We start from the raw sequence: 25,537 nt of genomic DNA, 5'->3' as shown, positions 1-25,537 counted from the left end.
GACTGTGACACACCACTACTGTCAAACATTCCCCACCCAGCCCCCCTGCCCCGTGGTCCACCCACACTACTTCCCAGCCTCTAGGGCTACAAAAGCAGGTCTTATGGGAGGTGGGGTCACAAAGATCGACTGGGTTTGCAGCTGCCCAAGACATGCAAGTCCCTAAGTCCCTTTAATAAATCATATCTTGTCAAGGTGACCTCTTGGCCTTTCTCTCTGGCCTTAGGAGGTCATTTCTGTGTATCCCCCTTTCATGGAACCACCATCCCATCTGGATGGTAATAGGGGCCTCCCAACTGGGTCACCCATTTCCCCAAGTGTCCTCCTCCACTTGGTCTGTTCTCAACAGAGCGGCCATACAGGCTTCACGGAATCACCTGCTCCAGTCAAAGTCAGACCTTACCACATCACTGCTCAAAACCCTCTGATGGCTTCCCACCTCATCCACAGCAAAAGCCAAGGTCCTCCCTCTACCCTTGAAGCACCTCATGGTTCAAGTCCTCATGACCTCTCTGCTTCATCGCCCACCCTTCTCCCCATGTCCTTCCACTCCAGTCACTTACCACCAGCTCCTTCCCTAACTTCTGCAAGCTTCACGCCTCGCTTGCCCCATGTCTTCACCCAAAAGTTACTGCTCAGAGACTCGCTCCCTGATCTTACGTAAAACTTCACATCCCCCCTCACTCTGTTCTCTTTCTTTCCTTCATGTTTCTCTTTTTCCTGCGAACCGCACTAACACACTTACACCGTATCTACACCTTTACTGTGTTTCTGGTATGGCGTCGCCAGCAGAAAGTATGCTCCATGGGGTCAGAATATTCTACTATATCACCAGGGCCCTGAATGGTGACTGGCACATAGTGAGAATTCGAAGCACCATTGATTGAATGAATAATAAAATAACAAGCTGACCACTGAAACAGTTACTACAGGGGCGCCTGGGTGGCTCAGTGGGTTAAAGCCTCTGTCTTCAGCTCAGGTCATGATCTCAGGGTCCTGGGATCGAGCCTCACATTGGGCTCTCTGCTCAGCGGGGAGCCTGCTTCCTCCTCTCTCTGCCTGCCTCTCTGTCTACTTGTGATCTCTCTCTCTGTCAAATAAATAAATAAAATCTTTAAAACAATTACTACAGCAAATACAATATATTCTTTTGATCCTTTGGGATCCTAGACTAAAATTTAAATACTTACATACATTTTGATGCCATATCCTATATTTATACTTCGATGTCTACTCACTAGGGCAATATGATTTCTCCAATGCTGTAAACAAGCCCACAAATTAATACAAAATAGATCTAATTCCATTCTTCATTTGTGACTCCCCTGCTAGCTCACAGTTGGCAATACCAAGCAGCTGTCCCAGGACTGGTTCAGAGGAGCTCCTGTTTACCCCAGAGGCCTTCACTGGTGACAGACTGCCCAACCATTAGGTAACTTCCGTGTGGGAGAGCAGGGACTATGGCCAGTTTTCTCATAATTGCATTCCCAGTACCTAAATATTTTTTGCATGAATGAACTGGTTAATTAATGCATGCTTGGCAGTTTATTGTGTTTTGTGTCCCACACTGAGGGTGAGATAGGCCACAAGGACCCCCTGCGTAAGCTAGCACATTTTGGAAGAGAAGAATATTGGGAGTTTTTGTAAAATACTTTAAAGTAGATAATCAGAAGAAGTCATTTTCAAGAGATTCTCCCCCCTGTCCAAATGGTATGATGGTAGCTTCAAATACAACAAAAATATAATGGATAGTTTGAAATGTGCTTTTTAAGGCAGCTCCTGGGGGGAACAATTTAGGTATTTGTTTATGTATCATGAGTCTATGTTATACATATATTATATATACGTGTGTATGTAGGCGTATGTTATGCACATATACTCTGTGTATATACATATGTTTGTGTACCTGTGTGCTATGTGTATGCACGTGTGTGTGCTCATTGTGTGTATAATAACAGGAAATCAAAGCCGATGATAGCTGATAAGCAAAGGGCATGACGGGGAAGTTTCTTTGCCTATTTTGTTAAAAATAATAATAACAATACACTTCACTGAGGACACCATGCCTCAAGTTCTGTCTAACAGCTCATGTGCCCCATAAATGACAGTCCGTCATTCTGCAGGATGTTTCATATACATCTTCCATCTTTCATTCATTAATCCAACAAATTCTAAGCGAGTACCTACTAAGTTCCATTCTCCATATTCTGGGATAGAACATAAATGAGACAAACAACATCTCTCTCCTCTAGTGGGAAGAGAGACAACAAACAAACATAACCAAATTCCCGGTAGAAACATGGGCCATAAAGACATTTAATGCAGGAAAACATTACGGAGTTGGGGCAGGGGGAAATGATGCTTGAGCAGAGCTCTGAGTGAAATTGTAGGGGAAGAGTTGTAGGGGCTGAGGAAACAGTAAGAGCAGAAATGGGCTGGTCAGAACAGCAGGAGAGATTGTGGTTAGAGCAGAGTGGTGCCCACTGGAAAGGGGCAGAGGGCATCAGGCCCCAAGGAAGAAGGGCTTTGTTAGAATCCATTCCTCAGTACATTACTGTCTAAGACGGATTCCGGAGAGGTCATTAATTACTCTTAGAAGCAGAGAACAATTCAAGGTATTAAACGAAAATAAAACGTCCTCTGTTGAAGAGGGAAATACATATGCATACCAAATGCAATGGGCCCTGGATACATACTCACCAAATGGTTGGGATCTTATTCCACTCCCACCACCAATTCACCGTCAGTCGCCAGAATAAAAAGAATAAAAGAAATTAACCGCTGGGCTAGTCTTCTTCAGGACTGTCTCTCAGCTGCCACCCTGCCTCCCTCTTAAATGGCTGACATCATTTTTGGTCTTCCCCCAAACAAGGGGCTCTTTCTCTGGTCCCAGATAATTAGCTTCCCCAGACACAATGGGAAGGCCTCAGCCCAGGCTTTTGGGGAAGACATTTGAAGCACAAGGGAATATTAGTGTTTAGCTTGCGTGGAACAAATGTTCCGGAAATGAAAATTTTTTTACGTTTGTAATTATGCATATCCTGCAGCATCTGCATAATGGGTCCAATTCAGCCTTGACCTTGCCACAAAATTGCCATGTCTGTGGAGGAAGGTCAATGCATAACACGATGAGTGAACAGGAAGCTTCAGGCTGAAAATAGTGCCACAATTTTTTTCCTTCAATTTTGGGAACGAAGTTTGCTTTTTCAAGTCAGTTTGTCTGCCTATGTTTGCAAACATCTTCTAAGCACACACATACACTTGTAAAAGGCGTATATATGGAATCAGCCTTTGCTCTAAGAGGATCTCTGTAAAGATTCTGGGTGATATATAAGCTGACTGCTACATTCTTTCCGGTATATGGTGGGATTTTAAAACAGAAGAGACAAAATACTAAATTAGGAAAGCTTTTTGCCACCAGGGTCCCTGCTAAGAGACCCAGTGAATAAAATACCACCTGGGGTTAGGTTCATTTTCAAAAATATTTCTCTAGAGAACAATGTAGGGATTTAATTTTGATTTGAACCAGAAATTTGGTATTTTGTTTGTTTGTTTCCTTATTTGCTGTAACACTTTGGATCTGCTGTGCTCTACTGCTGTTTTAAGGCTTAGCAGAATATCCATGCACTGAGATTCAAGGTTCAGCAAAAAAGTTTGCAGTTAAATTTCTTGATATTCTTCAGTGGATAACCCAGTTCAATCACATGGCATTCAGACTAAGATGTGAACAGTATTCTTGCAGCTACTTTAAGTTTTAAGTATTTGGCAGTTATTCATTTTTTTTTTAATAATTATTTTTTTTTAAGATTTTATTTATTTATTTGACAGACAGAGATCACAAGTAGTCAGAGAGGCAGGCAGAGAGAGAGGAGGAAGCAGGCTCCCTACAGAGCAGAGAGCCCGATGCAGGGCTCGATCCAAGGACCCTGAGATCATGACCTGAGCAGAAGGCAGAAGCTTTAACCCACTGAGCCACCCAGGTGCCCCAAGCCGAAGTGTTCTTATTAAGTCAAAGAGGTAGGATTCTGCATTTGGCCTCTATCAAATTTCAGAGGTTTTAATGGAGGATCCCATATTTACAAGAGGGGCATGATTTTACATGCTCCTCATTCCTAGCATCCTCATGTCCAAAGAACTGATGAGAGCAATCTGTCATATGTGTTTACCAAAAGGCTTTGTCACTCAACTGACTGATTTTATTCGTATTTTTCTGAGAGAGATGATGTGTCTCCTTTTTTCCAGACCAACCACGATGGCAGTTAATCATTTCAAATCTTGCACTAGTTCAAATCCAAAACAAAGTTTTCCCCCTGATGGACTTAAAATATTTCTGCAGTTATCTTCCCAACCAGCTGTTGCTCCTCGTTGTCCAATCACCCTTGGTATATGCTTCAGTACAAGATAAAATCAGTAGCCAGGTCACGAGGTAGGGGTAGCAACTCCCTGGCTAATTTAAACTCCCCAGTGCAGCCTCCAACAATTTATGGCACAAAAATAAGAGATTTACCACTAATGACAGTCTCTTTGTCTCTTGCTCCACCGTGCCTTTGGCTTCCTTGCATTTTAATTTGGGCAAGTAGTACAGTCCCATTCCAGGCTGAAATCCAACGCTCCCTCGGTTTTATCTGTAGGGGGCACAGCTTAAAGGATAAATTCTTTTGTTTTTTGCTCTTCATCTGCCAGGAAAACTGTGAACAGTGTAGGAATGTGAACTTGGGGGGATGGAAGAGGAGGATCCGCGTCACATTCCTCCACCTGACGACTCCGTGTGCACACACATGTGCTATCTTCCCCGACTTCTTGCCAGCCTGGATGCGAGGGCATGGACCAGCTGGTTGAGGAAGGCTCCATTGTTTGTTTCCCAAAATCCAGAGGAGGAATAGCCCTAATCCATTCCATTTAGCCTCCTTTCTCATCCTCCTTCTTTTAGGTCAAGATCACGATCACCTCATAAAAAATATTCACAAAGAGGAGCGCCTGGGTGGCTTAGCGCGTTAAAGCCTCTGCCTTCGGCTCGGGTCATGATCCCAGGGTCCTGGGATCGAGCCCCACAGCAGCCTCTCTGCTCAGCAGGGAGCTTACTTCCCTTCCTCTCTCTCTGTCTGCCTGTCTGCCTACTTGTGATCTCTGTCTGTCAAATAAATAAATAAAATCTTAAAAAAATATATTCACAGAGGCTGCATAGGACGGGGCAGAAGGGGATCAAAACAGGTCTCCTCAAAATGTATCACTTTGGCAGGTGGACTATTCTGAGCTGAAGGCAAATGAGACCCTGTGGGCTGGAAAGAAAATTCTTCCCTTCCTTTAACTACCTAGAAGAATCTAACTGGAGTATCTTTCCCAGACTAAGCATTACTACCAGAGATAAATTTTATCTGAGTGACCCATCTGCATGGCAGGGCAAACATCTATTTCTCAAACACCTGCTCTTACTCTCCTGTGCATCAGCATCCTCCCCTTTGAAGCATCTGGCCCATCCCCCATTCATTAGGCCTCTATTTTTCCTGCCTGTGAACCACTTGTGTATGTGTGGTTCCCATCGTACAAAATTGTATTTTATTTTCCCCTATGACTCTGTCTCGTGTCAATTTAAGTCTTGAACCAGCCAGAAGAAACTTTGAAAGGCAGAGGAAACTCTCCTTCCCCCAAGTCCAAAACACACATTTGCCCCTTTCTTCTGACACAGAGATGTCTGACCAGAAAGTGTTAGGCATGTAACAGAAGCAAATGGGATATGGCAATAAAATGGGAATAAACAAAGAAACTACAACTACATTAAAGGGATGAGAACTGGGGCGCCTGGGTGGCTCAGTGGGTTAAGCCGCTGCCTTCGGCTCAGGTCATGATCTCAGGGTCCTGGGATCGAGTCCCGCATCGGGCTCTCTGCTCGGCGGGGAGCCTGCTTCCTCCTCTCTCTGCCTGCCTCTCTGCCTACTTGTGATCTCTCTCTGTCAAATAAATAAATAAAATCTTTAAAAAAAAAAAAACATTAAAAAAAAAAAAAGGGATGAGAACTGGTTTGCTCTGGTGATACTGATGCCAGCGGAAAGATTGCTGAGGCCATAAACAGTTTCCACAGATTTTCCTTATTTCTGGTTGAACTTCACCACCTACATGCATTGAAACACACCAATATATTCCAGAGTTCATCAACAGATTCCCAATTTTTGCATGTTTAAATCGAGCACATCAACTCTCTCTCTCACCCTAATTCTATTTTGTTCATGGGCTGTCCACACTAAAAAAAAGTTTACTTGATATAAACAAGGGTGAAGCTTAGCAAAAAACAGGTCTCAGGTCTGCTTGCTGGAAATTAATACACTAAGAGAAGCATATTTTTTAGAGTGGATAAATGAGACACTGATAGACAAATCATTTCTATATTGTCAGATTAGACTACAAAGAACCAGATGGCCATTCAATTCGTAGAAGTTGGCCATCTACCCAACACATTGTTTTCTCCAAGTGGGCACCATTGATCCGAGGCAAAACTGAACAAGAACTCTGGGAAAGATCCACAATCAAATGATAAATGATAGGAAAAATGTTTTAAATTCCAACTTTGATCCTTCCCAGGAAGAGATGATAGATGGGCCTGGCTATAAAATGAAACTTCTAGGCAAGCAATTCTCCCCCAATATACTTCTTCCTTTGCTTCCTCAAAGTACCTTCAAATTTTCAGCTACTATGAAATGGAAAAAAAAATTTATAAGACGTGCTGTAACTGAAAGATGGTCTACAGGAGGCAGATGCGGGAATCGTGGGAGCACAGGTTGGCTCTGGATTCCTACAAGAAGACCAAGTGAGAAGCTCAATGGACTTCTGTTAAATTCTGAGCACTATGTTACCCAGTTTTGTATCTGAACATCTGCACCTAAGACAACTATGGGGAGGAGGTGCTTAATAAGTATTGGGTGACTCAATGAATAAATTATAAAAGGCTATAAACTTTGGAAATAAAACATACTGTCTAACACATCTACTTAAAAGATGGCCTGCACTATTACGGATGCTCCCCTAGCCCAGATTGACTCATTTTTAGTCTTATGCTAATGGTTCTGTTCTAGGATTTTGGAAATTTGGTACATTAGTTTACTGGGGCTCCTGTAATGCATTGACACAAACTTCACGGCTTCAAACAACAGAACTCAGTTCCCTCCCAGTTCTGGAAGCCAGAAGTCTGAAGTCAGGATCACTAGGCTGAAATCAAGATGTCTGCCTGGCAGCACTCCCTCCAGGGGCTCTGGGGAGAGCGCATTCCCTGCCTCTCCAGGCCTCTGCAGGCTGCCAGCATTCCTCGGCTGTGGACTCATCACCCCAATCTTCAAGGCCACATCTTCAAATCCCTTTCTGTTCTGTGTTCGCTTTGCCGCCTTTGTGTGGGCAAAATATCCCTTTGCCTCCCTTTTCTAAGAATATAGGTGTCTGTACTTAGGGGCCCCCACTTCAGATTATCCAGGAATATCAATCTAAAAATCCGTAACTTGGGACTTCTGGGTGGCTCAGTTGGGTAAGCATCTGCCTTTGGCTCAGGTCATGATCCCAAGGTGCTGGGAGGGAGTCCAGCATCAGCCTGCTGCTCCCCCTGCTTTTGTTCCCTCACTCCCTCTCTCTGACAATTGAATAAATACAATCTTCTAAAAATGAAAATTAAAAATAAAAATCCTTAATCACATCTGCAAAGTCCCTATCTTCAAATAAGATAACATGTACAGGTTCCAAGGAGTAGGACCTGATATCTTTGGGGGCCATTATTTTGCCGATCACACCAGGAAGTCTTAGCGTTAACAAAAGAACAGAGCAGGCAGCAGTGACTGCAAGAAGCCTCAGACCGTCTCTGTCACGATAAACATACCTGCTGCACACACCTGTGTTATTTTGCTGTCATGCTCACAGTTACATATATGATGTTTTTGACGATGCACAGTACCCCGACCTTTGGGATTTAAATTAAAATCTGAGCTGCCCAGTAACCGTCAGAACAGAACTATCTTGGGGCAATGTCTGCATTATCCATGTTGACAAGGTCAAAGCTTCCTTTCTCCTTATCACATGGCCTTAGCTCTGTCAACCCCTCTTCCTTGTTGTCAAACCCATCTACGTGAGGAAACGCAGGAGGGAATTAGTCTACATGGGTGGGGCTGGTTTGGGTAATAGGGAAATTGATGGGTCCGGCTGGGTGTTGGCAGGAGAGGTGGAATTGGAGCCTTGCATTTATTACCATTTCTTTTACCACTCTGATGCTCTGAGATGGCTCTTGGGTCCTGGAACACTACCTGAGGTGGGGCTGGCCCTGCACATGGTTTATTCCTGCTTCTTATCCACACATCAAGCCTCAAGTCTGCTGGAAAACTAGCCTACAAGTTCCTCCTGAAGGAGACAGCTCCAATTCTAGAAGGATGAGTTAAACTTACATATGGTAACATAGAATTATTGTTTGAGCAGTTTTTAAGCCATGACAATGCTTTCAACACATTTGAAACTGTCATTTCTTGATTGTTCTCTAGTAATATCAACACATTCCATAACCCCATCATAATGCAGAGCTGGGACTACGGTAAGGCAAGTGAGGCACACTCTCCTTGGGTGCAAAATTCGGGGAACCAAAAATCTCGGGAATCAAACAACATTTTAAGTACAGTATTTTATTATAGTTTTTTTCTTTTCCTTTTCCTTTTATTTTTCTTTCTTTTCTTTTTTTTTTTAAGTAAGCTCTAGGCTCTACCTGGGGCTTGAACTCATGACCTCAAGATTAGGAGTTGCTCCACGGACCGAGCCAGCCACGCTCCCCTTAAATACAGTATTTAAAAAATATAAAATGAGTAAACTATGGCCCAAAGACTAACTGCCTACTTTTTAAGTAAACTATTACTAGAACTAGGGCCAGGATGAGGGGAAGGCCAGTGAGTCAATCACACAAGTATTAGCTAACTCTTGTTTTTAAAATACTGATATTTTGTTCATCAAGGAGTTTGAGGGTTTTTTGCATTGTTTTCCTTTTTAAAAAATAATTTTGATTTTCTAAATGAATTCTTTTTCATTACAGAATTTTAGGGGCACTGGGGTAGCTCAGTTGGTTAAGTGTTCAACACTTGATTTTGCCTCAGGTCATCTCAGGGTCATGAGATAGAGCCATATCCAGCTCCACACTCAGCACAGAGTCTGCTTGACCCTCCCCAGCTCACTCCCTCTCTCTTTCTCTCTCTCAAATAAATAAATAACATCTTTAAAAAACATTTTTTAAACCCATTGTTTCCCCAAGACAACCATTATATTTTAGTATGGCACAAAATGTTTTATGCCAATTTATCACAGAGAATATTAAAAAGATGTACTTGAAGTAAGTTGGGGGAAACCAGAGGGGGAGACGAACCATGAGAGACTGTGAACTCTGAGAACAAACTGAGGGTTTTGGAGGGGAGGGATGTGGGGGGTTGGGTGAGCCTGGTGGTGGGTATTAAGGAGGGCACATATTGCACGGAGCACTGGGTGCATAGACAATGAATGCTGGAACACACACACAAAAAAAAGAAATTAAGCTAAATTAAATTAATTTTTTTAATTAAATAAATAAACAAAATAGAAAGATGTACTTGGGAACCAAGATTTAATAAAATTAATAATTTTTATGACTACATTAAGGGTATTATGTGAAATTGACTCTTTTTTTTAGTATGAGTACATGGTAGCCAGAAGTTTTACTCACCATTACTTTTGTACCATCAATGCAGATTCCAATGCGTGAAAAAGGCAACCTTAGAATTATTATGAAAATAATTTTGACCCCGCAGGCCTCTTCAGAGACTTTTGGGCAATTCCAGGGATCTACAGAACTGCCACATTAAAGGAAAAGGTTTTAATAATATGTCAAGAGCACTATCAATGACAAGCTAAGGTTCTCAGTCAGAGGGAGGCAACAAAATTAAGACTACCCCCAGAATTGGTTTTGCAAAACTAAGTGGTCAGGAGCTGAAGCAAAGTGACTACGTTTGCCACCAACCCACACATAGTTCTGAGTCATCAGGAAACCTCTGAAGCTAATGGTAAGACATGAACAAGATGTGAACAAACCTGAATGCCATAAATATGTGGCATTTAGTGAACTGAAAGCATGGCCATTTGGGGGCAGGTAGAGAAACACCCTGCACCTTTCCCTCGTCTCCCCTGCCTTCTGGGAATCGGGGAGCGGAGGAAACCATAGGAGGAACAGCAGGAAGATGGAGGCAAACAGACCATGGTGCATCCCTAGACTGTTCCAAATCCGGGGGCCAGCCTGCCAGTCTGTGAAGCTCTCCTCTGACACTTTCCAGCATACAACCTTGGACAAATTCCCAAACCACTATCTTCTCAGTTTCCTCATGTACAGTATCAGTATAATATTAATGCTTTCCTCATATGACTATAAGAGGTACATGAGATGATATAGTCAAAGCGTTGAGCATGGTGCATGGGACAGTGTTTGGTAAATACATCTCATGAAAAATAAGACACTTCTGTACTGCTTCAGTCCCCTGTGTTGGAAAACTCTTCCCCTGTCTAAAATGCTTCACCGGCCCACTGTTCTGCCAGTGTTGGATGTTCAGTAAAGGTTACTTCCTCCCTCCAGCGAGACTGGGAAGCTTGTCTGGACCTGTCATTTCATCCCTGCTGCTCTGAGTGTCACGGCTCTCTCACCAACAATTCACTAACAAATCTGATGTTTAAATATGAATAAGTCGAGGGCCACCTGGGTGGCTCACCAACAACAACACAAAAAAAATCTATCAACCTTAATTTTCTCTAGTAGGTCTCTGTGGTAGACAAAATAATGCCCCCCAAAGATGTCTATGTCCTCATCCCCAGAACCTGGGAATATGTCACCCTACATGGAAAAAGGGACTTTGCAGATGTGATGAATTAAGGATCTTAAAAGTGGAAGAGGTGGGCGGAAATCAGAGGAAGATGAGATTCCAGAAGAAAGGCACAGAGAGATGCAGCATTGCTGGCTTTGGCGGCAGAAGAAGGGGACACGTGCCATGGAATGTGGGCAGCATCCAAAAGCTAGAAAGGGCAAGGAAACAGATTCTTCCTTAGAATCTCCTGGAAGGAATGCAGCCTTCCCAACACTTTGAATGAGCACAGTGACACCACGTCCAACACTTGGACTTCTGAACTACAGAACTGAAAGAAAATAAAGTTATGTTGTTTAAACCGCTAAGTCTGTGGTAATTTGTTACACAGCAGTGAGAGAGCTAAGAGAGTCCCAAAGGCTATCTGGTCAGCGTTGACATGCTTTGGTACACAATAAACTATGCAGCCAGGTCACCAGGGCGGGGACCAACAACGCCTCCACTTCACTAAGTTCCCCTGCGCAGCTTCTGGCTACTGAAATGCCACAAAATAAGAGAATTATCATTAATGACAGGCCCCACCCCTGAAGATTTAGCTCTGACAGGTCTGGGACACAAGCATACGCATGTTTAATAGTGACTCTATTAGTAATTGATCATGGTCCGTGCTCAGAGAGACATTCATGTCTGCTTGTAAGGAGCTTATAATTTAGGTGCTGAGTAAACATAACTCCAGTATCTAATAGACAAATAAATATGCATACTTCCAAAGACAGGTCAGCAGCCAGGACAAGTATAGAAGGCTAGAAGGGGCCCAGAGCCCATAAATCTTTCCATAGGTTTTGATGACAAAGCCCAGTTGTAGAACCAAGCCAGACAAGGTCTCTGCCGGCTCTCCTGTACGGCCTGTGCTGGAGGGCTCTGGCAAAGTGGATTCCCCTCAGTCCTGACACACCTCTGATGGCCATGGACCTGGTGAACACGGACCTACACCTGAACTCTTCTCAGCCTCCCACCCGGCTCACCTGTTTCCTTCTGAGGTGATGATGTGCTGGCCCAGGGGGTGTCATCTTCAAACTGAACCCAGTTGCTGATAGCCGAGGCCAGGTCAGGTGAGGGCTGCTCGGGGCTCCCAGGAGGGGAGGTCGCTTCAGAGATGAGACCCAGCTTCTCAGAGGAGTCATCCTGCTCTGAGTGGGAAAGATCTTGACAGCCTCCGTCCACCACATGGTTCTCCCCGGAGGAGCTCTCAGACTGGTCTGAGTAAGACGACGGTGCTGGGACGTGCTCTTCCGTGCCCCCTGAAATACATACCAGACACCACCGTCAATCACATGAGGAAGGCCACCCTTCAAAACTGTCTCATGGAGGAAAACCCCAAGGGTAGGTAAGGGGTGATCACAAGACTCATGATACGGGTGGGTGCGGGTGAAGGAAGAGCCATGCCCGCCTGTCTCCATGCTAAAGGGGAGTTTTCCTCACAATGGGGACGAAGGAAAACTCATCATGCCCACAGCCAGTGCCCCCGCAGCCTGAGAATGGAAATCTTGTTCATAATTCTCATCCTAGCATCTATTCCAATGCCTGGCAGTCACAAACAACAATGCTCTAGAGGCCAAAGAAAAAGATAACTGAGTCGAAGGAGAAAAGCAAAAGGCAACTGGGACAGACAGAGACTTTGGCTGAACAGGAAAGCTTCTGTCTGGACTAAACACATTCAAATTCACACTTCAAACTCCACGCAGTCCAAACTACGTGTGTCCGCAGGCTGCCAGGTGCGAACTCTGTACCAACAGCCGGCTGAATGAGGTCCAGCTAAATGAGGATCCTACCTTTCCAGCACTTTTTTGGTCCTAGAACACGCAACGTCCTTCAAAAAAAAATTTTTTTTTTAAAGAACTATATCCTAATCATCGGGGTGGCTACACAGATCTAGACATGTGTTGAAGTTTCTCAACTGCATAGCAAAAGTGGTTGATTTTACTATATGAATACTTTTTAAAAACCGAAGTACTTACATAAAATTTTTTCCTGCCATCATTAGCCACACAAACTAGTCTACCTGCATGTAACCAAAGCGTTTAGATGAGCACTGCCCAACAGAAATAAAAGCTGAACCACGTATGTAATTTTAATTTTTTAATAGCCACATTAAAAAAAAGTAAAAAGAGCTACTTCTAGTAATATAAATTTCAACTCCATATGTTGAAAATTTATAATTCTAACATGTAATTAATATAAAAGTTATTAATGAAATATCTTACTTTCACTAGGTCTTTGAAATTCAGTGTTGGCATTTTATACTTAAGACACACTTCAATTCCGACTAGCCGCATTTTAAGGACTCAGTAGCCCCATGGCCAGAATACTGGATGGCTCACCTGTCAACTCACACTTTCCAGGTGCTATCAGTGAATCTGGGTTGATAGCAGCTGACAAGGGTAGCTGCAGTAGGACAGAACCAGCGAACCAGACTCTGCAAATACCTCCTGTCCCCTACCTTGACCTGCATCCCTGAGCACCAGGTCCCTAGAAGTCAATTTAGCCATCTTCATGATTGTGGATGACAATTAACTGAGATCTTTCCACATGCTAGGCACTGTTCTAAGCACTATATGTATATTAATTCATTTTGTCTTCACAGCCCCCCTGAGGAAGGTACTGTGATTACCCCTACTGGATAGAGAAACGACAGCATAGAGAGGTTAAAGAGACCAACTACCCAAGGGCACATCCCTTAGCTGTGACAGAGCCAGGATCCGAGCCTAAGCAATCTGTCTCTAGTGCCTGTCACTCTTCACAGCTATGCTTTAAAAACTAGGAAATCCAAACTGCCGTTGGGAGTAACACCCTAAAAGGCCAAGTATAAAGGAGTTATTTATAATTACAAAGTTTACATTCCTTGGAAGAAAGCACCCAATACTTTTGGTGTTTCCAGGCCCTTCTGCTTGGGACTCGAAGTTTCCTAAAAATGCTTGCCCCAGGCTTCTCAGTGGACAAATCTGCACCTTAGGAAAGTGACAAACTGGCTCTTTTTCCCATTAAGATCCTATCCAAAGAATGATCGAGGAGAAGTCATTATAAAGAGTTGTGGTTCTTTGCTAATCTTTTCACTTAAGAAATGAGAGTGCTCCTTACCCTCAGAAGGGACAGGAAAGAGTGGCTCCTCATTGAAGGAGACCCACTCTGACTGGTGGGTGGCGATCACATGGTCCAAGGTCGTCATGCTAAGAAGGCACTGGTCATCTTCACATCAATGGCCTCAGGCAGACCCCAGAGTAACGTCTGGGGTGGGGGAATGGGAGCACAGTGAACTCGGGCCTCGGCTCTGTTAAGAGGGTCTTGTAGAGGGTGGCGCTCAGAACGTAGATAGATTGGTCCCTCTTTCCTTTGGCTAATCTGCCGGGCAGAAATCTGTTTAAAAAAATAATAAAAATTTAAAAGGACAATGATCACATTATATCCGACCCACACAGATCCAGGGTTTTCAACGCTGCCCACGAGGAGGTCTGGGTGGTTTCCAACTTGTATTACTCCTCTTTGCCCTGTCTTGTCCCCATGCCTTGTACAGAAATATCTGCCTTTAGCATCAAGATCTCTGCATAGGTCTTCCCATCAGACTTGCAAATAATTATGCAAATTTAAGCAATCGGATTCCCAAATCTCTCCAATTTTTATATTTTGGGAATACTTTTATTTATAATATAATACTATTGTAAAACAAAAATTAAAACTTTTCAAAGTATTTTCACTTTCTTTTAATAGATGGTAAAATAAAAGCATGTTCTTTCGTAGTAACTCATAACACTTTCTTGCCTTAAGCAGGTAGCTCTTTGCAAGCTTGATTTAAATCCTTGGCAGAAACCCAACCATCTCCAGATGGTACCTCCAAGCACAGCTTACCAACCAAGAGAAATAGAAATGGAGTCATCTTGTTCATTTGGAGTAAATGGGAAGGGAATATTTGCTTTAGTAAAAAATGTGAGTTAAAGAAACACATTTCCAATTTAGGCCAATTTGAATTAGTACATGAAAGTCTAGCCTTTCTTTACTCACAACACAATTATGTTCTTTGTATATAGAAAGAGACTTAACAGACTCATAATTCTGTTTGTACTATTAATGTCCATTTACAATTTGAACCTAGATCTTGCTCTTATAAATTAATAAAATCTGAATTAATGCAAAATTAATGTGTTTCCACAAAAGAGCTACTATTTGCCCTGAACAATATCTGTTCTTATTAATGGAATACTTAACAATATTCATTTTAGTCTAGAAAAATTTAACTCATAGCCTTCTGACTGGGGCAAAACAAAAAAAATGCTAAGAAATTTTAGTATAGATTATTACCTGCTATAAATAATCTATGCCGGGGTTAATCAGATCAGAAATATGTAATAATTTTTGACATTTTTGGTAGCAAACAGTTTTGCTGTATAATACAGCCTAAAAATAACTGCTTGTACATATTTATAATTTTCATTAAGTTTTTTAAAATATATTTTTGGAAGTTTTTATTTCTTTATTTGAGAGGGAGAGGGCGAAAGAATCTGAACAGACTCCACAATGAGCACAGCAACGTGGGGCCTGATCCCACAACTGGGAGATCATGACCTCAGCCAAAACCAAGAGTTGGATGCTTAAGCAACTTAGCCACCCAGGAGCCCCAAAAAACACATATGTTCATACCATACGTCATTTGATTCTATAGCCATTTTGCTTGAGTAAGGCAGATATAACTAAAATTCCTTTACAGATGAAGAAATTTGGGGTGAGAGGAGTGATTTATCCAACATTTTCATTGTTTCCAGGCCCTTGCTTGGTGCCCTAAGATGTTTCCTCCAGGCTTCTAACTAGAAGAATTCACACATTCCAAAAAAGTGACGAATGGACTCTTTTTTCTCCATGATTAGATCTTATCCACAGAATCATGAACTAGACGCCATGATAAGCAGGTGTGTTAGATGCACCAAGCTAAGAAGTGATCAATGCAACCCTGAAACGTAGGTCTTCTAATGCCAAAACTCTCTGATCTTTGGATCACAGCCACAAACAACAAAAAAAGTACCAGAATATATGCAACACCACCCAACTAAAGTACTTTGCAAACATCAATTACAACAGAACCATAATGAAATGATCTGTGAAAACTCTCCATATGGAAATCTGCCAGGATACCCCAGCTGCGCAGAGAATGGAAAGCCTGGAAATCTCTCTTCCAAGTCCCTCTCCAAAGATTCTTACCAACCACGGGACCAGACATGTGCAAACAGCCTGGAGACTACAGTGCTCCAACACCAGATCTCACCAGAGAACTACACAGAGCCCAAAGACCCCAAAACTGACTCTGGCTGGCTTGTCCCTGCAAGCCATTCTCAAGCCCCATCAAACATGAGTGTCGCTGTGTTCCTGGCTCCAGGCCAAGATAAGACAGCAAAATAGAAGAGTCAGACTCCTCCTCTCCCTACAACAGCATCATGTAAGCCAGGTCCAACAACAACAAAAAAGCCACAATACAAGTCCATGTGCTGACACATGCAGCGTCATAGCTCAATGGGGAAAACATCCTCCTGACCCCGTGATGATGAATCCAGCAAAATTCACAGATGAGTGTGGGTATGGGAGGGGACATGGTAAGAGGTAAGAGGTGAAGGAAAAGGGTGAAAGTAATGGGACAAATACTGAGAAATTTTAGAGCTCAAAGGTTTTAAAGACCAACAGTCTACCTCTCAAGTTCACAGATGAGTAAACTGAGGCCCAAGGAAATCAAACATAGCAACAGAGAATGAGAACATGGTCCTGGGATCTGAATCCTGTACAGGCTTTAAGTCTCATTTCAGCCCTGTACAGCAGGAATAACAAGACTAACTTCGTAATTTAAAGGATTCAGAGAGATAATAGACATGGTGTACTTAGTACGGGAAGTAATGAGCCCTCTGTAACATTGATGATGGTAACAGCAGGTGACGGCACAGAGGGCTTATTACGTACCAGGGCCCAGTCCAAACTCCTTATGAGTGTCCGCTATAGCCGTCACTGATATTGTTAATTTACTGGCCAGAAGTCACACAGCTCATTAGAGGAAGTCTTTGGACTAGAATGCAAATTTCATGAAACAAACCTCCCCCTGCCCCGTTTCTGTCATTTCCACATTCTGGCATTATGGATTTCTCTTTTCAATCATTTTTAGCAAAGTTCTCCCAGATGTTACATGGAGTCAAGCATTCAACCTCTTCTTTCCAGATACAGACAGAGTCTGGCTAAAGAACCAAGACTACTACTCAGAAAGTATGAGTGAAAGAAGAGCCCCAAAGGTATATCTACACTTCCTTAGCTTGTCTGTCCCAGATCCAGACATGGGCTGGTTACGGATAATAAGCAGCCCCAAGAAAGCCTGGTGGAACAAATTTATTACATAGTCATAATCCTGTGAAATGGATTCTGGGTATTTGCCATGAAACAGCCATATCCAAGATGTGGCTGTGCCAGCAGCTGGAAACCACAGGGGAACCCAATAATTGTGAGGCTAAGTTCACACTGGAGTCGGGTTCTCTATAAAAACCTCACCCCATTTTTAGAATGTGAATCATAAAGTGAAGCGTAAAATCACCACAATGGGGTAGTGACTCAGTATCAGCAGCAGGACTGACCAAAAGACACTACTAGATTCATTGAAGTCTCTGGATTGCCACTTCAGAGAAAAGCTTCTTCCCCAGCATCACTTACATGCTGAAATCTGGGGTGGAAAACACAGTCAGCTGACAAGATGGGAACCACAGAAATGGCTCTGTTTTATGCCAATCCTCTGACACACATTCATAAGCCCTATGTGTTTGGACATAGACTAAGCACCCTTTGAGACAGTGATTCTCAACAGCTTGCGATCTAGCTTGGGACACAGAAGAGCAAACACAACAAATCTGGAAATAATCCTCCTACAGGACATACCAGAAATGCTATTTAGCCAGAGAGAGATCTGCAAGGGTTGGAACCATAAAAAACAGAACAGATTTCTTGGATCTGAAGTATATCCTTGGTTCTGGTCCACCAGAAGGGAAGAGTAAGGATATCCGAGGACATCCTTGGGACAGAGGATCAGTCTAAGTGGAGAGTAAGAATCAGACCTTTGTGGGCTTGTTTCTAGACCAGTGAAGAGGTCAGTCTGATGAAAGCTGAGGTGTCTACTGAGGAAATGTGGGGAGAGAGGATTGGTAACCTTAACAGCTGAGAAGAAGAGTTCAGTAGGAAATGGTAAGCTGCCTGACGTTTAAGAGTGGAGAGTGACTAAAGAAATGTGCCTACGAGAGAGTAACGTTCCTCAGACTGCACTGAGGAGCTTGGAGATGGAAGCTATCAGCCACAACAGCCTCAGTGTCTTGGGCAAAGCCAGAGACCAGGAAAAGTCTTGGGCAAAGTCAGGGACCAGTGCTCAGCACTGAGCACTCTGTGCTGGGTTTGATTAAAATTAACTTCACCTGTTTCTTTTAACATTTTTTAAATGGGGTAACTAGAAAACTTAAAATAATACATATGTGGTTTGTACTCTATTTCTATTGAACAGCCTGGCTCTATAATAATCCATTCTTTATTTCACCTTTGTTTTTAAAGGATATTTTTCAGGAGACATAGAATTTGAGGTTGACTTTTCTTTTCCTTCAGTATTTTGTCTTTTGGAATCTATGGTTTCTGATGAAGAGTTGGCTTTCTCTCCTCCCCTACTGATCTGTCTTCAAGCTCCTTGACTCTTTCTTCTATTATCTTTATTTCCTGTTAAGTTCATTCTATGAACTTTTCATCTCAGTTATTCAACTTCTCTATTCTAAAATTTTCATTAGATTCTTTTTTTTTAAAAAAAAGATTTTATTTATTTATTTGACAGACAGAGATCACAAGTCGGCAGAGAGGCAGGCAGAAAGAGGAAGGGAAGCAGGCTCCCTGCTGAGCAGACAGCCCAATGTGGGACTCGATCCCAGGAACCCTGGGATCATGACCTGAGCCGAAGGCAGAGGCTTTAACCCACTGAGCCACCCAGGCGCCCCTCATTAGATTCTTTTATAGTTTCTATTTCTTGCCTGTGATGCCCTATATGTTTAATCACTATGACAATGTCTTCCTTTAGTTCTTTGAACATATTTACAACAGCTGCTTTACAGGTTTTGTCTGCCATATCCAATATCTGGACCATCTGGGGATTCATTTCTATTGACTTTTTTTTACTATTTTAATATTGAAATTAATATTTCCCCATTTCTTTGCTCACCTACTAATTGTTGATGAGACACTGAAGACATTCTGGATTTGATCTTCCTCTACAGAGCTGATTTTTGCCAGTAGTCAAAATGCTTGCTCACATTCATTATAGTCTCCCACTTTGTTGGGTGGATCTGAGAAAAGCCAAAGATGCCCCTAAGCATCTCTAACAACTGCAGAACTCAACTTTCCAACTCAATCTCCATGGCAGATTTCAGCAGCACTTGGTTCTAGGCTTTTTTAGGGTAGGTTCAGAGTAGGTCTTATTCTAGAGTAGCATCTGGCAAGCTACATCCATGACCCAAAGCTGGCCCTCTGCCTTATTTGTAAATAAAGTCATAATGACACAAAACCATGTGCATTCATTTACATATTGTCTATGGCTGCTCTGGCTCTACAATAGCAAATTTGAGTAGTTATAACAGATGCTGTATAGTTCACAGGACCTAAAATAATTTCCATCTAACTCTATAAAAGAATTTTACCAACCCTGCTTGAAAGCATGTTCCTTTGCCCTAAGACGCAGACTTTCTGTGACTTTTCTGGATGGTTAGAATATTAATAATGTGTTAAGGAAGTCTTTCCGATGTGGCTGGGCTGGACTGGACTGCCAATATCTCCCAACATGGTTTAACCTCTAGTATTTCTGTCCCATTCTCAACCTTGGAGCCACCACTTTTGGTAAATCTCATATGGTTTCAGTCTGTACATTTGCACTCTAGCCAGGCCAAGGATTCCCTGGGTATACCCAGACACACTTCTGCTCCGGCATCCCCCATGCTACTCTCTCTTCTCTAATGTCCTGTCCAGCAGATTCCAGCTGCTTCAACTGCCCCCGACTCTGATCTCCGTTTGCTTAGCTCAGCAGGACTGCTGTGCTCAGTGTAGACTCCAGCATATGATGCTGCATCAGGAAACTCTCCCCTGGAAGGGAGCCAAGGTAATCATCAGGCTCACCTCACGAGCTTTCCTTCTCTCAGGACTGAAATACTGTGATTTCTGTTGATCAGTACCTGAAAACACTTGCCTCATACATTTTGTCCAGTAGTTTCATGGTTTTACACTGCACAAGGACTAGTTTGTTATTAGTTATAGCCAGAATTGGAAGTCCTCCCCAAAACATTTCCTTTTGACTTGTAATCATTTTTAAAAAGAAAAAAAGAGTCCAGTTCAGATAATCTAAAATAGGGTTATTTTATAGTGACATCCTAGAAATCTTAATTAGAAGTTTTAGAAAACTTTCATAAACCGTATAAAAAGCAAAGGAGGGTTTCATATAACTATATGGATTAATTCCATCCCTTCAGAGCTGAGAAAATGTTTTGTTTTGGTAGGTTAGTTATGTTTTATAAACACAGTAACATAATTCTTGTTTGGTTAGTGAACCCTAAAGATTATTTTAATCTGAGAATTTAGCCAGTTCCCTCTTATATCTCTTTGCCATATGTATTCAACTAGATAGTTTCTTTGGACGTGTCTGCATCTAGTTGTTGGGTTTTGAGGCTACTGGCAAACACTATCTAGCCATCTGTTTGGGGTTTACGCAGAAACATCTCAAACTAGATCCTAGTGCCAATACCAAACCCTTAAGTAAGGCCTCAGACTTTTTCTGATCAAAGACAAACATCTCAAGGTCAAAAAGAAAACTGGGAAGAAAGTAAGAATGAAAAACTAAGACTGCATAGATCAAATGTATTTCTGAAAAGCTTTCTTCTAAAGCAAGACATTCAACCAACTTCCTGAACATCTACTATGCACTCAGAATTTGCAATGCTTGAATCAAAGTAATACCATGCATGGTTTTGTACTCTGAGACCTCTGTCAGAGTGGGCTAGAAAAATCACAACGATTTAATCATAAGTTAAAGCAACCATGCCACTTGTTTCATAATTTCTCAGAATAAACACAAGCCCTGAAAGCACAATTGCCCTGTGACAAAGACCCAGATCAGATTCAGGACCTGGAACACTGCTTCTTTTCCTTCTCCTAAAGTCTTTTACTGTAGGAGAGAACAGGTTCATTTTAACAGAATCTGAACACTGGAGAACACACACACTTTAATTAACATGTGCTTTGATGTTCTCAAAAGGAAAAGGTAAGTTGCTTTGGTTGTATGTTCCTACTATTTTTTCACCATTTTTACTTTCATTTAAATACATTATTCTTTAAAATAAACAAACAAACTTTTTTTTTTTTTTAAAGATTTTATTTATTTATTTGTCAGAGAGAGAGCGAGCGAGGGCGAGCACAGGCAGACAGAGTGGAAGGAAGAGTCAGAGGGAGAAGCAGGCTCCCTGCGGAGCAAGGAGCCCGATGTGGGACTCGATCCCAGGACACTGGGATCATGACCTGAGCCGAAGGCAGCTGCTTAACCAACTGAGCCACCCAGGCGTCCCAGAACAAACAAACTTTTGTTTGACTGTTTGACTGACCACTTTTTTTTTGTTTGACTGACCACTCCTCTTCCACTGGAAATTGGTTAAAATGAACACTCCAGGCCCAAGTCAACCATACAGAAGAACTCCAAAAGGAATATATTTATTTCAACCAACATCAGTTTGTATCCATGATTCCCTCTGAACTAACTCCCCACTTTCTCTCTTTCAATCACATACACCATAATTCCCCATCACTAGATGTCTGTTTTTGTCCCCTCTAAAGTCACATCATTTGTGTATATATACACATACATACATGTACAAATACATACACATATAAATGTATCTATATTTATGGGCATGCATATTTATATATATCTCAAAGTAATAATTAAAAACATCTTATTAATTGATTTTTCTTCAAAATAAACAATCCTGATAGCTGCCTTATTAAAGAGCTCTGTGGCTCCACATTCGGAATCAAGGATCTCAATCGCATTTGGCCTAGAAAATAGGCTGTATCTGATCTTTGCTGCATTCCTGAGGCAGTGACCCTGAAGGACGTTCCCAGGTGCCTGAACAGTGTGTTACATTCAGAATGTAATGAATAATCGTGGCAGAAGGTCACCCTTTAAGGTTTGCAGAAGACTTTCTAATACCTCAAACTCTAGGGAGGTCCTGGCTTACTCCATCTTGGTAAACTCCGCTTACTTTAGTTTCATATTTAGAACAGGAATACAAGTATTTTGCCTGTGTGAAAATAAGGAGTTGGTGTGGATAATTTCTTTCCATCTGTATTTTAGAGCCATAAGTCTATCGCTTTAGATGTTCCATCATAAGACTCTCAGTTGCCTAGGAGTCATAAGAATCTTGCAGGTCCCAATAATGGCCATATCTTCTAGACATAACCTAAGACTTTCCAAGAAGCTAAACAAAATATTATTATATTCCATTGAAACTAAAATGCCATCAATTGTAAAATACATCTCATTTTAGAGATTATAAAATATTTTTAAATATGTATATTTATTTGTATGTCTATATATACACATACACATACATTTCTTGAAATCAAAGAAATACTCTTAGTTTTATACCAAATACCAAAAATTATAATTAGTATATATTTCCAGGATACAAAGAACTTCATGGATTATGTCAATTCATTCTTACAACAACCCTGAGGTAAGTAAAACAGCTATTTCTCTCATTTGACAGATACATGAAATGACTCAAGGAAGTCGCTTGACTAACCTAAGGTCACACAGTGAAAACTGACAGAGTTGGGACAGGATCACAAGTCTCCTGATGTTAACTTATGTACTCTTTCCACTACGCCACATTCTGCCTTTCAGAAAAGATATGGAACAGATATGCTAGCTGGGTTTCCAACACCTCTTCCTTCTCCTCATCCAGCACCAGGGGATGGGTCATGACTGGTTAAGCCAATCACAGAACATTTCTATTCCTGCTTTCCCACCTCCCTAGCACCAAGGATAACCAGCTGACCAAGTTCTGGTCAATGAGACATAAATGGAGGAAAAATGAGAACTAAAGTTCAGGGATGTTTTTTGTCTTTGCTTAATCTTGCTTTGTATTGCACGTCTCCATGACATGGATGGATAATGCGTATGCATTCTCAATCCTTGTCCCTTTCCCATTTTTCCTATCTTGAATATGGTTGTGATGGCTGGAACTATGATAATCACCCCACAACCACAAATGCAAGGACAAGAGAATCACAGTCACTGAGCCACTGAGCCAGTATCAACAATCATTCAACTCTATATTTATTATGTGAAAAAAGTGTTTTTGTTTAAACTACTGTAATCAGGTTTTCTGATAAGCAGATGGGTGCCATTCTAGATTAACCATAGAGATTTTAAGAGGACCCCCATGATCTCCACATCCTGGTGCAATCCCCAAGATTATGTCATATTTAAAAGGGATTTTGCAGACGCAATTAAGGTTGCTAAACAGTTGACCTTAAGATGGGGTGACTTAAAGCAGAGTGTTTTCTCTCACTGGTAGCAACAGAAGCAGTCAGAGAAATTTGAAGTGTGAGAAGAAGGTTTTCCATGGCTGAGACAGAAATGACCACAGGGCGACTACAACCCTAAAACTACAAGGAACTCAATCCTGCCAACAACAGGCAAAGGCTTGGAGAAGACAGTTCCAAGTGAGCATGCAGTGGGCCAACCCTTAATTTCAACTTTGTGATAATGTGGATAGAGAACCCACCCATACCCCACGAGACTGATAGTTTAAAAATGGGAGGAGAATTTATTCTAAAGTTCAAAATGCTGAGGGACAAGTCTTTTAAAAGTAACTTCCCAGTATGGATAAGGGACTGAACTCAATTGATATCAGCTATTACCCCTGGTAGGGAATAAATTAAAAAAAAATACAAAATAGCAAAAGAACACAAAATTATACATGCAGCATTTTAGAACATACTACATAGGATTTCCCTCTCCAAAAAGTTCAATGTCGGGGCACCTGGGTGGCTCAGTGGGTTAAAGCCTCTTCCTTCGGCTCAGGTCATGATCCCAGGGTCCTGGGATCGAGCCCCACAGCAGCCTCTCTGCTCAGCAGGGAATCAGCCTCCTCCTCTCTCTCTGCCTGCCTCTTTGCCTACTTGTGATCTCTGTCAAAAAGAAAAAAAAAAGTTCAATGTCTTTTTCTTCCTTGGTTACTTAGAGCACTACGAAATTAGCTTGCCTTTCCAGAGTCATGGGGCAAGGCTGAAAGGGTGATCATTTTTAATACAAAAAAATTAAAGAATAATTTTGGGTACCTTTCCTTTGAACATTAGGAGGCTAATGAACATTCAACCAGTTTCCTGGTACAGTAATGATGATATGATACCAATGACTCTTCCTAACACCAAGGGATGTCAACATTTTGGAATGTATTAAAGGCTAGGTGAGGGGAGAGTGAGCAAAAGGGAAGGCAAACAGAAGTGGAACAGAGTGTGGAACTCCTCTCAAACTTATTTTAAATAGAGTATTTATTAATTCATCTACCAAATCATTAGCAAACACCTGCTAGATGTTCAGGATACAAAAAATAAATGAGATATATATGAAATAGATAAGCTTTCAAGATAAGATAGATAAGCTTCATATCTAAGAGGGGAAAGAAGGATGAAACAAGTTAGCTATAAATACGTAAACTACCTACAAATCAATACAGGGTTAAGATGAGGAGTAAAAAGGAATCTTAGTTATTAGGGTGTTAAGAGAAGATCTCTCTGAAGAGGTGACATGTAATTACCACTTCAAGGATGAGAAGAAGCCAACCGTGACTGGACAAGAAGTAGAAAGTATTCAGGGTAGAGGGAACGAAGAGTCTGCGACAGAAACAAACAAACAAGAAAAACCTTGCACTGGGAGTAGAGCGAGCAAGAAGCCTAAGACAATGTTGTAAAGGCAATTCATTTTTAGGAACATAGGATCTTGCAAGCAAACTGAGATGCTCAGATTTTATGCTAATCACAATGAGAAGTCAATGAAGGATTTAAAGAACAAAACTTATTTCACCTTTTCAGAAGCGGAGTGGAGAAAAAATGGGAAGAGGAAAGAGAGGAAGTAGAGAGAACGATTAGGAAGCTGTCATACGGGTGAGATGAAAGATGACGGCAGCCTGAAGGGGCCCCTGGGTGGTACAGTCGGCTGAGCGTCCAACTCGCAGTTTCGGCTGACGTCATGATCTCAGGGTCATAAGATCGAGCCCCACATCATCAGGCTCCACACTCAGTGGGGAGTCTGCTTGAGACTCTCTTTCTCCCTCTGCCCTCACACACGCTCTCTCAAAATAAATCTTAGAAAAGAAAAAAGGAAAGGTGGCAGCCTGAAACAATTCAAGAGCCTATCCCTGGGGTTATGGATTAACAAAATGTGCTATCTACATACAACAGAATATTATTCAGCCTTCAAAAGGAAGGAACTTCTCCTACAACAATAAACTTAAGGACATACGCAAGTGAAATAAGCCTGTCACAAAAGGACAAATACCATATGATTCCACTTATATGAGGACACTAGAGTAGTCACATTCACAGAAACAAAGTAGAAT

General features: G+C 41.9%; 1 protein-coding gene across 5 annotated transcripts in view; it reads right to left on the bottom strand.

Moving 5' to 3' along the window:
* STON2 (stonin 2) overlaps window positions 1-25,537 on the bottom strand; it is a 156,273-nt gene that overhangs the window by 110,074 nt on the left and 20,662 nt on the right. For all 5 annotated transcript variants that reach the window (XM_045071675.1, XM_045071677.1, XM_013057971.2 and 2 more), the window contains 2 exons: window positions 13,968-14,243; window positions 11,855-12,130 (listed from right to left, as the gene is read on the bottom strand). In XM_045071675.1, the coding sequence (XP_044927610.1) occupies window positions 11,855-12,130; window positions 13,968-14,055 (364 nt within the window). In that variant the 5' untranslated portion in view covers window positions 14,056-14,243. The remainder of the gene's footprint in view (window positions 1-11,854; window positions 12,131-13,967; window positions 14,244-25,537) is intronic.

The sequence above is a fragment of the Mustela putorius genome, unplaced genomic scaffold (assembly GCF_011764305.1).
Source record: "Mustela putorius furo isolate JIRA1106 unplaced genomic scaffold, ASM1176430v1.1 tig00000129_pilon_pilon_pilon, whole genome shotgun sequence".
NCBI lineage: Eukaryota > Metazoa > Chordata > Mammalia > Carnivora > Mustelidae > Mustela > Mustela putorius.
The sequence above is the reverse complement of the archived record's forward strand: the minus strand, read 5'-3'. Positions and strand labels throughout refer to the sequence as shown.